The 15,322-nt window shown below is 42.6% G+C and overlaps 1 protein-coding gene across 1 annotated transcript; it reads left to right on the forward strand.

Moving 5' to 3' along the window:
- Nucleotides 1-3: 3 nt before the first annotated feature.
- Nucleotides 4-14,725, forward strand: ercc3 (excision repair cross-complementation group 3). Its single transcript, XM_079997523.1, has 15 exons — nt 4-111; nt 990-1,189; nt 2,278-2,514; nt 4,417-4,466; nt 5,266-5,401; nt 6,092-6,262; nt 7,332-7,536; nt 8,245-8,559; nt 9,404-9,588; nt 10,989-11,191; nt 11,334-11,430; nt 11,625-11,742; nt 11,825-11,943; nt 13,854-14,003; nt 14,180-14,725. Exons 1-15 carry the CDS (start codon nt 84-86, stop codon nt 14,312-14,314), a joined length of 2,349 nt encoding a protein of 782 aa, XP_079853649.1. The 5' UTR covers nt 4-83; the 3' UTR covers nt 14,315-14,725.
- The last annotated feature ends 597 nt before the right edge of the window (nt 14,726-15,322 follow it).

Below are 15,322 nucleotides of genomic sequence, written 5' to 3' on the forward strand. Positions count from 1 at the left end.
CTTCGCTCTGGGACGGAGGCACCAACGCACTTTGTTGTTGTTTTAGAAATATTATTCCGAGCTTATGATCTGAGGTCGATGAAATGGGGAAAAGGGATAAAGGGGATCGGGGTAAGTATGTTTTAACCTGGTGACCGTATCTCAACCCCATGTATCGATACAGATTTCAGGTTGAGTGAAGTTATAACAATAACAATAATAATACTATCCTTTCCTTAGAACTCAAGGAACTGGGCAATTAAGTAGTAGTTATTCTAATAGGTATAGTTCAGCTGTTCTGTTATTAAGTAGTGTATATATTTATATTTAAAAAACGTAACTCATGTTTGCTTAATTGTATATCATAATTCTTTTAATAATAATAAAAATCATTACGATATACAATGAATCTAACATGAGTTACGTTAGTTTACTTAGTTTACTCTATCCATCGATCTATCGATTTACATTATTTTTGTAGTCTGGTATATAGGAAACAACCCCCAGTGCCATAATGTAATTGTAGTATTGTATTATAACTGTGATATTATAACAAAGTACCAGTCGTTTGTAGCTGTTCCTAAGTACGTTTTTCAGGTATCTGTACTTTGTTAGGTATATTCAGTTTCAGAGGCTTTCGGCTTTTACTCTGCTACATTTCAAAGCAAATATTATCTTCACTTCTTCACTCTACTACATTTCTTACACAGTTGCGTTTCTTTAGTTTTGTTAAAAATCCGGATTCATATTTACATATATCAAAAGCATTCAACAGAACCAATCAGATTGCGTTGGCACTGGAGGACATCTGCATTTAAAGTGCTTATCCAGTTTACTTTTATTCAAGTAGAAGTGTCAATGGAGTACTTTTTAGTAATTTTGTGTCAGGGTATTTGTACTTTTACTGAAGTAAAGGTCTGAGTATTTCTTTTTACACTGATAGTAGTAGCGACATCATTTCTAACCATTATTTCGGAATAATAAGTGTTATTTATATTGCCCGCCCACAGAGAAGAGGTCCAAAAAGCGAGCCTATGAGGAAGAGGACGATGACGACGAGGTGCCCGGTGGAGAGTACCAGGAGGCCATACCCGCGGCCGCAGGGAAGCAGGTGGACGAGTCGAGCACCAAGCTGGATGAGTATGGTGCCAAAGACTATCGCCTTCAGATGCTGCTGAAGAACGACCACTCGTCACGTCCCCTTTGGGTGGTAAGGCAGCGCTGTTACACCAAGTATTTCTGCAGTAGCGATGGCAGCAGAACAGCGTTAATGTTTTTTTTTCTTTTCTTTCTTTTAATTACAATATGTACCGTACGTTTCTTCTTTCTTCTTCTTCTTACCTTCGGGCAGGAGTGGTCAAGCTGATGACACTGCAGCAAAGCCTTTAACAAGATCATGGAAGATCATAAACGTCGATTTGTTTTTTATATACATACTCTACTTACTAAAGCTATGGCCACATTATGTGATTTTTCAAGGCCGATTTGGCAACTATTTGAGATCGGGTGTAAGTCCAGGGTAGTCGCACTGTAGAGTCGTAGCTGGCATCGATGTGTGTGTGCGTGCGTGCGTGCGTGTGTGTGTGTGTGTGTGTGTGTGTGTGTGTGTGTAAAAGACTCTTACCTGCATCTATACAATCTTAATCGGCCAGGTCATGATTCAATCAAACATGTTTGATTTTATCGGGGCTAGTCTTTCCATAATCATTTGGTGTGTGCACGTCAAAACCTCAAATCACTACGGGAGCGATCAACAGCCAATAAAAATTGTGAGTTTGCGACAGAGGAATAAATTAAAGATGCACCTGATGGCAAAGCTAAAGAAAGCGGCAATGGGGTAAGTGTGGACTTCTGAAATGGAGGCGCAACTTGTGGAATAGTGGCAGAATAATGAGTGTCTCTGTAATGTCAGCGCTGCAAGTTCACTGCACAAACAACCACGGTGGCGATTATACATTCTCACAAGTTCAGGGGTCCCACAAAAAATGCTTCCGTCTGTTCTCCGTCTTTAGATCTTTGCTCCTCAAAGACAGCATTTGCTATGTGTGTGCGCACAAGGGACTGAAAATCTGAAGACCTTAAGTCGTTAAATGTGTGCTGCTCAATCTTTTTATTGTTGATCGTGTAATGCTAGCTTTACACAAATTAACAAGGGGAGGGTTTTAAAGTTGCTCAAGAGGACTCATTTTGTATCCTGAAGAGATCTCCAGTCTCCTACAAATCTGGGTGCCATCTAGATTCTCTTTATTTATTCATGATTTTCTCCTTTCTGCTTTCTGCTATCCTTCTCTCTTCCAGGCCCCAGATGGTCACATTTTCCTTGAGGCCTTCTCACCAGTTTATAAATATGCCCAAGATTTCTTGGTGGCCATTGCTGAGCCTGTGTGCAGACCCATTCACGTCCATGAGTACAAGTTGACGGCGTACTCTCTCTACGCAGCCGTCAGCGTGGGGCTGCAGACCTCTGATATTGTTGAGTACCTGCAGAAACTCAGCAAAACATCCGTGCCCGATGGTATTATACAATTCATTAAGGTATGAAAACTATGAGTATGGATTTTTATTTTGGAGGTGGGGGGGGGGCGTACACCTCGAAAGTAGCGATGCCCAAGTATTAATTTATCTCTTTATCTAGTCATGTAACGCCACTTGCTGGTAAAGTGTATAGACATGGAATAGACCGGGAGATGAATGTAAAGATAGTGTCCTCTGTTGTATTAATGCATTAATTGTAAACACTTTTACGACATAGATGATGCCAGGGAAATGTTAATATATTCAAGCATGGTTGGAAACACTTATAATAATAGATGACAATTTGAGTAAATATAGATATATAAATATACTAATATAAATAATAGACAATGTGACTTAGTGTCTCAAAATTATAATTATATTGCATTTAAATTAAAGGCCGGTGTGTAGAATTTACGGAACGGACTTGGCAGAAATTTAATATAATATTCAAGTATTAATCAGTGTATAATCCCATGAAAATAAGAATCGTTATGTTGGCGTTACCTTAGAATGAGACGTTTTTGTCTACATAGGGAGGCCATGGAGGCCACCATGTTGCACCGCCATGTTTCTACAGTTGCCCAGAAAGGACCAATCAAACACTGGCTCTAAAGAGGGCCTTTCTCATTTTTTGCGAGTTTCCTGGCCACCCTCTCTTTCACAGAGGCCTCCACGTTGCACCGCTATACAGTTAGATGCCACCAAATTCTACACACTGCACCTTTAATGAAGATCACATGGAAAATGTACTATATTTGTTTTGTTTGAAATCCTTGAAAATGAAAAATAGTACTTATAAAGTACTTGAAAATCCTTGAATGTCATGTTGTAATGCCAGAAGGATCCCTGTATTATGGACTCTGAGGGGCAAATTCACAACGAAATGGATTGCGGCCGCTAATAACACCATGAATTGAGCATCAATTGCGCCGGCTATCTGCGGCGTCTTCGCGTCCGATTCACAAAATACTGTATATCGCGCTAATGATATGCCGGTGCAAACCCCCGGGTTTTACTTAGTATTTTTAGGTTTATGTGCAGTGACTATAAATCATTTAAATTGTATGAGTAAATTTTTAATAAAACCTTCTCTTCGCACACAGTTAATTTATAACATGAATAAAATGTGTACCTATTAAAATTTTTTACTTAGGAGATTGTAGTTCTCACTGAATCTTAATATTACAATGGAGAAATGATAACAATTGATTTACATCATTTTACTCTACCAAGTTCCGAGCCACTCCACCCGAAAAGCAGTAGCCTGCTGAGCTGTCTATGATTCCGGGGGTCCTTGATGCCAATTGTGGTTCAATGCCAATTCTGACCACTTTATCGCTATACCCAATAACTTTTAGTTTTTTTTTTCGATATCTTTGGAGTTTAATAGGAATTACGGAGCCGTTTTTGTCCCCGTTTGTAATGCCTTTTTTGTTCAATAAATTATTCAAAGTTTCAATAACTTTCTTTGTCCGTTTTGAAAACCACCAAGGAATGCTGCCTGTGACAGTAATAATTATTATAATAATAATGTCCAAATATTATTTACAGATCACCGGAAAGATTACTGTCTGCAGACAGTAAAAGCGTCACCATAACTGCATGTGGCTATTAGTGTTTGTGAATCGGACGCTATTTGGGATGACGCTCATTGCATAGAAAGGGACCAATTTTGCACCAAATGCATGAATAGTACCTCATTGTAATACGTGCAAATAGCACCGGCGCACAGAGACGCAATTTGCACAGCTAGTGGTGCATCTCACTGTTTGCGGGTGTTTTTTGAATTAGACTCTCACTTTTTCTGTTATTTGCTCCGGTTTAGCAGCCACAAAAAATGCGCAGTCGGTTTGTGAATTCGCCTCAGTGTACCAATGTTGTGATATTTTATCTCTGTATGTCTGTTGTTTTTCTCCTCAGCTCTGCACAGTGAGTTATGGCAAAGTCAAACTGGTGCTCAAACACAACAGGTACATTTATTAGACCATTTTGACATTGCTGCCCATTATTTTTTCCATTGTTTTCCCTTAAAATACATTAAAAGCTTTTGCCTTTTATTGTGCATAAGGACTATCTGTATCACGACTCCTTCGTACATAGGGCAGGACTAGGGCATTTTATTGTTAACAATTGGTTATACACTGCTTTAAAATAAAAATAAATGGATGGCTTGCTTTAAAACAAATAACTGTTAACAAAAAAGTTGCATTACACATTATGTTACGACTAAAGTTTTGTGTTGTATTTGTAGTCCATAGATACATAGATAGCTATATACATATATACTGTACATACTTTGGGAAGTATGGGAAATTGCAACTATCTCGCATCAAAATAGTAAGCTAAATAATAATAAAGCAATAAAATAAAATAAAATAAAAAGACATAAAAAAGAAAATGTATATATATATATATATATATATGGATATACAATTTACAATATATGGAAAAAATTTAAAATATACACTAAACCTAGCAGTCAACTGTACCCAATAAGATATGGCAATATGAACCTAGTGATAAACAAGAAATATAACCTAAATGAAAATAATTAAAATGAAAAAGACCTAAAAAATAAAAAGTCATGGTGTTGAAAATAAATAAAAATACAAGGTCCGATTCTGAAAAGATGAACTAAATGGATATCAAAGTTTGGCATTGAGTCTAGCATCCATCTAGATGTTATCAATTCAGCCGGTGCCATGTAAGTATCACATTTCATACCTTCCCTAGGTGCTACTGCCTTCAACACATTCTGATCTCACACAGGTACTTTGTCGAGAGCGCATTCCCCGACGTGATCCAGCGGCTCCTTCAAGATAACGTGATCCGGGAATGTCGTCTCCGTACCGCCGAGGGGGTGGACACGGAGCTCATTACAGAGGTCGTCCACAGCAAGTCAGCGGTAGGTCTCCAGTTCCGACAGCGCACACTCATATCACGTGTGGCATTTAAGTACTGGAATACCTTGAAAATAGCCTCTTTTGTGTTGAAGTGCTTAAAAAGCCTGAGGGGGGTTAATATACCCTGTTTATATATACCCTGTTTAGAGAAAGAGAGGGAGAGAGAGAGGGAGAGAGAGAGGGAGAAAGAGAGGGAGAGAGAGAGGGAGAGAGAGAGGGAGAAAGAGAGGGAGAGAGAGAGAGTTGGAGAGAGAGGGAGAGAGAGAGAGAGAGAGAGAGAGAGTCTATATGGTTCATTTCTACAGCCACACATTGTGATGACTCTCCAAATAGTTCAAAAGTGAAGGTGTGTTTGTTTATATATTTGCTGTTCTGTTTATTAACTTGCCGTTGTCTTTCTTGGCCCTTTACAGAATGAACACTGTTAGGACAGTCTTTGGCTTTGCAACTTTTCCTTTCCATTAATTTTACTCCCCCCCTACAAATATCCTGTCATATAATTTTGGTTTCCTTAAGTGCAAGAACAGAACAAAGGAAGGTAAAAGCACTTGAGTCAAGTGGGTGAACCACTATAATCAAAGAAATAATTTCTGTCTCCAAAATAAATGGCGCTCTCTGCCCTTCACCGAGAATTTAGTCGCGTTAAGACTGTCATGCTCTGACCACGCCCCTTTCTGTCTCCGCTCTCGCAGATTTCCAAGGCAGTTCCGGATAAGGCGGCTGCATCGGCCTCGCAGGCCACAGAGGGCGCGGGAGGTCCGACGCCCCAGGTCCCAGAGGACATCTTCAGCTATTACGAGCAGATGGACAAGGAAGAAGAGGAGGAGGAGGAGACACAGACTGTGTCCTTTGAAATCCGACAGGTTTGTACTAGGCTTGGGCATTTGTGCAAAATTCAAATCGCTGGGGGGAGGGCAGCGCGCATAGGACACAATGTAATGTGGCAAATGCGGTCTCCCCGTTACAGAAGTGCATGATTATTTATTATTTACAAGTAAAGTAGTTTTTATTGAATTAAGTCCCATGTCGATGGAAAGCAATGGGGAGACGTGTGGTGTGGCACAGGACAGTGGGTACACACTGGGTTTTTTTGGAACGGGACAGTCCCTTAACTCATTTGTGTTTAAAAGAAAAATTAAAGAAAAACACTGGAAAACTTGCACAGGAGCTGGGAGCCAGTGGCGCACCGCTGTCTGGTGGGGACGTTAAAAAAAAACTCCACTCCAATTCTCGGAGTTAGGATTACGTTTTTCAATTTCCATACAAGTAAGAAACTAAGGAAACAAAATAAATCAAAATCTTTCTTCATAATATTGTATTATATATTGCTATAATATAATTACAATATATTCGATTTGCATATAGAGCAGAGAAGTGAGATCCGATCACAAGCGGTTACTTGAGACGCATGTGGAGACGCGTTCTAATGCCGGGTGTGTACAGACATACTGTGTCATTGTGTACAATGACTAAAGTCGTTGCCACGTTCCATTTGTGTGGTCGTACTTGATTAAGACATTACACTTCACAATAAGGGTTAAGAGAACACATAAAGTCACAACTACGCCAGAGAAAACATCACAGTCATTTTTTAACATGCAAGACAAGAACACTTTTACACAATGAACATTACAAATAATCAAAGATAATTACAAAACAGCTCTGAGCAGAGAGCCTCTCCGCTCCTGCTCTGAGCAGTTTCAGAACACGGTCAACTGCACTTACACCGTTTCAATGCTCAGATTTTTCCTGGCGGATTGCTGATCTTATCAACAATCTGCCCAAGCCTGGTTTTCACTCAGAAGAGACAGGACGGCCTCTGATGGTTTAGTTCGGCTGCTAATCTGAAAGTCGCCCTGAGAAGCCTGCCTGGCTGTTAATTTAAACCAACACACACAAACTCAGCTGAGGCCTCCACTTGGTCTGCCGCAGGAAATGATCGAGGAGCTGCAGAAGCGCTGCATCCAGCTGGAGTATCCTCTCCTCGCCGAGTACGACTTCCGCAACGACACCGTCAACCCAGACATCAACATGGACCTGAAGCCCACCGCCGTGCTGCGGCCCTACCAGGAAAAGAGCCTGCGCAAGATGTTCGGAAACGGCCGCGCTCGCTCCGGAGTTATCGTGCTGCCCTGCGGTAAGATGGCGGGCGGACAATTCACTTCAATTTAATTCCTATAATTCCATCATCATGAAAAAAATCTAAAATGCGCTCTTGGTAGATCTCGACTAGTGTTGCATAAGAATTGTCTTTTTCAAAAGAAGATACTTAGGGCTGACTTATGTGGCAAGATGAGCCACAGGAGTTACTTATTTTAAGTTCCTTAGATCATAGATTTATAAAAGAGGTCTAAAATGAGAGAATGAAATAATTTCATCCATTTTGTTTATCCTCCAATTCCTATTTAGGGTTGTGGAAATAAAAAGATAAATTCTCCAAAAACTGTAACAACAAAAAGTACTAAAATATAGAACCGTCAGAATTATTACATAACCACCCAATCGCAGTCGTTTTCCTAAATGGTTTGATTGACAACCATATGTTTACATCCAAATTTAGGTTCGATTTTAGGCCAATGTCAGAAATGTCTAGCATACAATACAAAGTTGGTGCATTGTAACAATTGATTGTCTACCTGAAATGTAGTTTCCGATGTTGTTAATGTCAAGTGGGATGTGTATTATTATACTATTACAGGCTTGTATTATGGGGCGTGAAAAGAAGCCTAACAAATTCCGTTGTTTATCACAATTATTTTGACAATCGTCAACTGAAATGTCATAATAGTCACAGCGCTACTAAAATCATCTTCATCCTCTGAACCTCCCCCGTCCCTCTTCTCAGGAGCGGGCAAGTCTCTCGTCGGGGTGACGGCTGCGTGCACCGTGAGGAAACGCTGCCTGGTGCTGGGTAACTCCTCCGTGTCCGTGGAGCAGTGGAAGGCCCAGTTTAAGATGTGGTCCACCATCGACGACTCCCAGATCTGCCGCTTCACCTCTGATGCCAAGGACAAGCCCATCGGCTGCTCGGTGGCCATCAGCACCTACTCCATGCTGGGCCACACCACCAAGCGCTCCTGGGAGGCGGAGAGGGTGATGGAGTGGATGCGGAGCCAGGAGTGGGGGCTTATTATCTTGGACGAGGTGCACACCATACCTGGTGAGCCTCCCCAAAATCATAAATACCCATGCATATATGCCAAGGGAATAACGGTGCATACGAGTTTCACAAATTGTTTGAAAAATGTACAGTGACTGATGGGCCATAATTGTTATTGTTGCAAATAGAATTGAGCGCTGCCATCACAGAACTTTTGTCCAATCAACCATTTTTCCGCCACTTTTCCTTTACACGACAATGTTCCCCAAAAGGCGACTTGACTGATGCAGAGGCATCTTCAAGATCGGGATTGTCATTTTGCGTAATTGGCCACATTGCCACTCTGAATATGTGAGATGCACTCAAATGCAAAATGCTATGCTCCTTTTTTTTTTTTTTTTTATCCATAGAAAGATAGGTGCTTTATTCATCCTAGCAGCTCACATTAACACAAAAGGCAAAATAATAATAATAAAGCAATACATCAACAAAAAATGAAAAAGGGAAATGGCAATATATGGGAAATGTGGAAAATATACAATAAACCTAACAATTAACTGTAACCTCACCTAAAAATAACAGAAAAGCAATAAAAAAAAGATAAAAAATGAAAAACACCTGAAAAATAAAAGGTCACTCATGTCCAAAAATAAAATATACAGTCCTATAAAATAACTTAGAAACCTGACATTAAATATAACCCTTAAACAGTAAACAAAATATTGACAAATATCGCCAAATACCTCATATAACTAAAAAAATCAAACTGATTCAGACTTAGTTTCCCGAAAACATTTATTATTTCTTTGGACCCAAATGGCTCTTCATCAGAGCCTTTGATTGAAGCCTTCCAATGAAACTATACAAACCCGGCTCGGTAACACAGACGTTGTGCTTTCCGTAGCCAAGATGTTTCGTCGTGTCCTGACCATCGTGCAGGCCCACTGCAAGATGGGCCTGACCGCCACGCTGGTTAGGGAAGACGACAAGATTGTGGACCTCAACTTCCTGATTGGCCCCAAACTCTTCGAAGCTAACTGGATGGAGCTGCAGAACAACGGTTACATTGCCAAAGTCCAGTGTGCAGAGGCAAGTACATTAAACACTTACTGTAACAGGGGTCTGATCATGGTCCTGAAGGGGGTGCGGAGCTGCCAGGCATGGCGGAGGCGCATGGCGGACCGCTGTGCGGGCTTCTTGTTCGTCCTGAAATTTCATTCATATTAGCTTAGAACTCATCCACTCGCACATAAATCTTACTCCGAACAACACTCTACCAGACCAGGGTCTGCAGGACAGGAGGGATGCAAGGGATTCGTGTTCGACTTGCTTGGAGGACTTGCACCCCCACACCCCGCAATTGTAGGTTTTCCGGGGTGGCAGGGCCCTGGTGGGTTGGTGTGGGGGGTATGGTTGGCCATGGGGGTGGCCGGGTGGGCCCCCTGCCAGCTGGGTTCGGGTCCTGGCGGCTTGCCCCTTGCCCCCGGCTGCCTTCCGGGGCCCCTAGGAGGCCGCTTGCTGTCGTGGGTGTGGGTTGGGATGCGGCTGTCGTCCTTTGCTCCCACTGCGTGGCTTCTCTGCGGCGGGTGCCCCGGGTGCTGGGGTTGGTGGAGGGCCATATATCTGGCGGCCTGCAGGCGTCGGGGGGGGTGACATCTTGGTGTCCTGCGCTGAGCACACTCAGCTAGCTGGATGGGTGCTTGGGGCTCCCGGCTAGATGGGGCACCGGTTGTGGAGGGGTGGGCCTCGCCCTTGTGCTGGGCACAGGTGGTAGTGGGGGCCCTGCTGGTTTGCCTGTGGGGCGGGCGGTTCGGGCAGGGTGTTGGTCTGTCGGCGTGGGACCTGGCGGTACAGGGGGTTAGGCATTTCTCACACACACACACACACACACAGGCGGTCTCATCACAGGCACACACACACCACCAGCACCTGCTTTGAACACACCCCCAACACCCTCCTGGTTACATCGCTCTCCTTTTCTTCCCTCATGTACTGTCATAACCATGAGAGGAAGACGCCACGTGCCCAATTGCTGTTCCAGTTTTCCTGGACTTAATTAACTGTTTTTTCGATACATGTCGTTGTCTGATGTTTCTATGTTAATGTTTTTCCATGTACATGTTGTTGTTTGGTTCTATGTTTATTTGTCTCACCAGTGATGATTCTCCCCCTTTTGAAGTAGTGATTATTTTTTCATAGATCAAAACTTGGTAAAATAGTCCACCAAAGAGGGGGATTGGTGGTGGTTCTGTGTAAGAAAAAACCCTGTCTTGTCATCCTGCAGGTCATCCACAGGACAGAGTTGTGGCAGCAGTTCTTGATGGTTTACGAATTAATAAAGAGTTGCAAAAAAAAAAAAAAAAAAAATGTAATAAATTTAAAAAAGAACCAATTTAGGCTTTATTTTGCTTTGCATTGAAAACCCCCTTTCATAAAACCCATGGGCATTGGGCACATTCTCCACCAACAACCACGTGTCTGTCCCTCAGGTGTGGTGCCCGATGTCTCCTGAGTTTTACCGAGAGTATGTGGCCATCAAGACCAAGAAGCGCATCCTGCTTTATACTATGAACCCCAATAAGTTCCGCGCCTGCCAGTTTCTCATTCGCTTCCACGAGCGGCGCAACGACAAGATCATCGTCTTCGCCGATAATGTTTTCTCCCTCAAGGAATATGCCATTCGCCTCAACAAGTACGTCAGTTTGGGGGGAATTGTCACATTCGGCAGCAAGTTTAAATCAAATAACTGTACTTCACTTAGGAATCTGACAGGCTGTAGGCAACGAACAAACTGCCTCACATTTTGTGTTCAAATCGGTCGGTGTTCCCTCCAGGCCTTACATCTACGGTCCAACGTCCCAGGGGGAACGCATGCAGATCTTGCAGAACTTCAAGCACAACCCCAAGATCAACACCATATTTATCTCCAAGGTAAACTGACCAATGCAGTATTCATTCACAGCAATCCCATCTCATTTGGTGTTGATATGTTTGAAAAACTCTCTGATATAGACCTCGCTTTGAGCTTTTGGCAACAGGCATCTCCAGGAGACCGGGCTAAAATAAAAGACTAAAATAAAATCTTAAAGGTCTTCAATTAAGCCTTTTGGCTTTTGTCCGCCCAGGTCGGAGATACCTCGTTTGACTTGCCAGAAGCCAATGTCCTCATCCAGATCTCATCCCACGGTGGCTCTCGGAGGCAGGAGGCTCAGAGGCTTGGCAGAGTTCTGCGAGCTAAGAAAGGTCAGCCCAGTCCGCCTTTCCTTCACACTAATCCGCTTCTTGAGTTTATTCCGCATCTCACCCTTTCTCTCTCCCCATGCAGGGATGGTGGCAGAGGAGTACAACGCCTACTTCTATTCACTGGTTTCTCAGGACACCCAGGAGATGGCGTACTCCACCAAGCGACAGAGATTCCTGGTGGACCAGGGGTACAGCTTCAAGGTGCGCTCACCCCCTGCAGTGTGGCGTTGGGTCATTCTCTCTGACAGCACTCAGCTTACTGTAGCCTTTCCAGTTGACTCATCTTTAAATAGGGGTGTAATGATACCAGAATTGAATATGGTTTCCGATATCTGGCTCAAATAGGCCACTTGTCAAACGACAGTTACATATTAAGGTACTGTACTGTAGGCTGTGGTGCGCAATCCCCTCAGCGTTTCTCCAAACAAAACCGTAGATTTATTGATTTTATTTTATTTTCCAACGTTTCCGTAATTGAATGGGGGGAAAAAAAAAAAGCCCAGAGCCCCGCGCTGCTCCGGACACGGCGGTAAAAGTCTGTACAAACCTTTAAATGAGGCCTTGTAGGTCTAAAATGAGTGAAGATTGAGCAACTGGGTTGCTTATTTCTTGCCTCAAATTTGTTCAGAAACAGATTTTGGTGGACTAATAAGGTGAAATCAGTGAAAGTTTACGGACTGAAAACAACCTCATTCCAAACTCCATTGGCTCACAGAACTCAGGGCGTCGGGAGGGTGGCTCCACCCACTTAAACAGAGCGTCAGGAACACAAAGGATTTAGAGGCATGTTTAGAATGGCTAGAATGCATAGTCTGAGTGGTATTTCCAGCAAAAACCTTCAAAACCATGTTTTGGGGACCTCAGAGACCTACAGTATATTAACTTGTGTAAAAAGGAGCATAGGTCCACTTTAAAGAAAATTGTCTTGGGATGTTAGTATTTGATGTTGAAAACTGGACTGCATATCAATCATGTTCTTATGACCAAAACAAATAGCGTAAGTATATAACGTAAAGTTAATGGAACGGTATTTTGTTTTCGCAAGTACAGTGGTACTTTGACTTACAAGTTTAACTTGTTCCATGACAGAGCTCCTAATTCAATCTGCTCGTATAGCAAATCAATTTTCCCCATTGAAATTAATTGAAATTACATTACATTACATTACATTACATTTAGCAGACGCTTTTATCCAAAGCGACTTACAATTGTTCAATCACCGACGGACGCAGCCATCAGGAGCAATTAGGAGTTAAGTGTCTTGCTCAAGGACACTACAGCATGCTAGCAGGAGGAGCCTGGGATCCAACCAGCAACCTTTAGATTACTAGACCACCAGCTCTACCGCCTGAGCTACCAACCCCCTAATGCCATTAATCCGTTCCAGCCCCCAAAAAACCACCCCAATTTTTTTTTGTTACGTGTTTTTAAATAAGAAAAATGTATTTATAAATAACAAATATTGTATCAAAACATAATAAAACATAATAAAAGATAATGTAAAGAAATAAACTGGTTTTATAAAGGGTATTTACCTTGGAGATCAGACAACTTGGACTAACGGAAGATGCTGGCGGAGTTGGAGGGTGGAGGAGTTTGTTTCGTTTTGTGCTTTTTCGATCTCTTTCGTTTGTTGCTACACTTTATTGATGAACTTAATTGCTACAATTTATAATTTTTTTTTGTTCACTTCACTTTCGCTTAACTTAAAAAAAATCCGCTCCAAAAAAGCTCGCTCCACGTAACTCACATTTTTGCTCGCAAATCAATACAAAAAAAATCAACGGAACAACGGCTCTCAACTCGGAAAACTTGTAGTTAGTGCACTCGTAAATCAAGGTGCCACTGTACTTGGTTTTCGATCTGAATCTGTTGCTAGTCTAAAATCAGATTTTTAACTGCTAAAAGTCCTACCCAATCAACGAAGTAAATGAGATGATTGAGAAATGTATTTTAATTTTTCATTTTAATTTTTCATTTTCTCTATTCTTGGGTTTAAGTAGTGATGGGTTACGGTTAGGGTAAGGGTTCAGGGTTACGGTTCGGGGGTTAACCTTTCTCAAATGCTATCTTATGATTGTACTGCACACATCCCCGTATACCCGCCTCAGGTGATCACCAAGATGGCGGGCATGGAGGAGGACGACCTGATGTTTTCCAGCAGAGAGGAGCAGTACCAGCTTCTCCAGAAGGTCCTGGCCGCCTCAGACCTGGACGCCGAGGAGGAGGTGGTGACGGGTGAGGTGGGCGTGCGACCACAGGTGAGACAACGGATATACGTCACATTATCACATCACCTATTTACAATCACATGTTGGAAGAATCCATTTTAACACAAACTGTGTGATAAATGATATGTCGAGCAAGTGGCAGTTAGGGGTTGACTGGTAAGACCATTAGGCCAACCTGTGTAATGTCTCCCATTTCGCATCAACAGTTCTCCAGGCGGACGGGCACCATGAGTTCCATGTCGGGGGCAGACGACGCCGTATATATGGAGTACCACAGTCGAGGCAGCAAGGCCTCCGTCGGCAAGAACATCCACCCGCTGTTTAAGCGCTTCCGAAAATGAGCTGCCGGCTTGTTCGCCCCCTACTGGGGCCACTTCGGATTTTGACCATCCCAGGGCACAGGCCGCTTGGTCACGTTGGCCGAGACGCTGAGTGGCTTGTCTGGTGGGGTGGCGGGGGATGTAGTTTGACGACTACTAGTTGATCCTTTGTGTGAATCTGAGCTGTAAACTGTCGTTGGAGGAAAACACGGTTTGTAGCGTTCACAGATCATTTCTGCAAACCGTTTTGCGAGATGTCGCCGTCAAATCACACCTAAATGGTTGGTGGAAAATTCAGCCACAATATAGGTAGCCATAACCCAAGGTGTCTCTTAAATGTATTGATTTTCATTAGTGTTTTCATGTTGTACAATTTTTGAACGTTTGTTTTTCGATCATGCTTTTCAATGTCACAACGAGTTGTGGCGACAGTCCAATAAATAAATTGCAGCTGTGCTTTGTTTTGTTTTTTTCTATATATAGTTTCTAAAAAAGACAGACTTTATAACCATTCATGGTGTCCAAGATGATTTTCAAACAAAGTTTTCAGCCATCACTCTTTTCCTTTTATTTTAACCAAGCTGAGACATCATATAAGCGTGAAATGGGTTTTTCGTCACTTAATGAAAGCTGTATGGGGGGCTCTGAGTCTTTTTCTTTTTTTTTTTATGTGGAGTTGGCACGAGTATGAGCCAGAGATGGAAATGGGGAGATGGAATGAGAAGATGGACTTCCCTTATCCCTTGTCCGGAAGTCGGAAAATCCACAGCCTGGTGCCTCATGCCAGCTGCCAAGAGGGGCGAGTGTGGGAAAATGGCCACCTCTGCCCAGCCAGGCTTGTCCCTGAACTATAGTGTGGCAACAGCCTAGTGAGACCACCCCCTCCACCTTGAGTAGCCCCATCGGCATACAGGCCTGTTTTGCTTTATTCACCCTTCTTTTACTTGAGAAACGTTCAGACAAAAACCCCTCATTGAGTTCTGTAGTGGGCTTGTGACTCAGCCTGTGGTCTTATTGTAGGAGAGGGAA

The sequence above is a fragment of the Zeus faber genome (assembly GCF_960531495.2).
Source record: "Zeus faber genome assembly, chromosome: 3".
In the NCBI taxonomy this organism is placed as follows: Eukaryota; Metazoa; Chordata; class Actinopteri; order Zeiformes; family Zeidae; genus Zeus; species Zeus faber.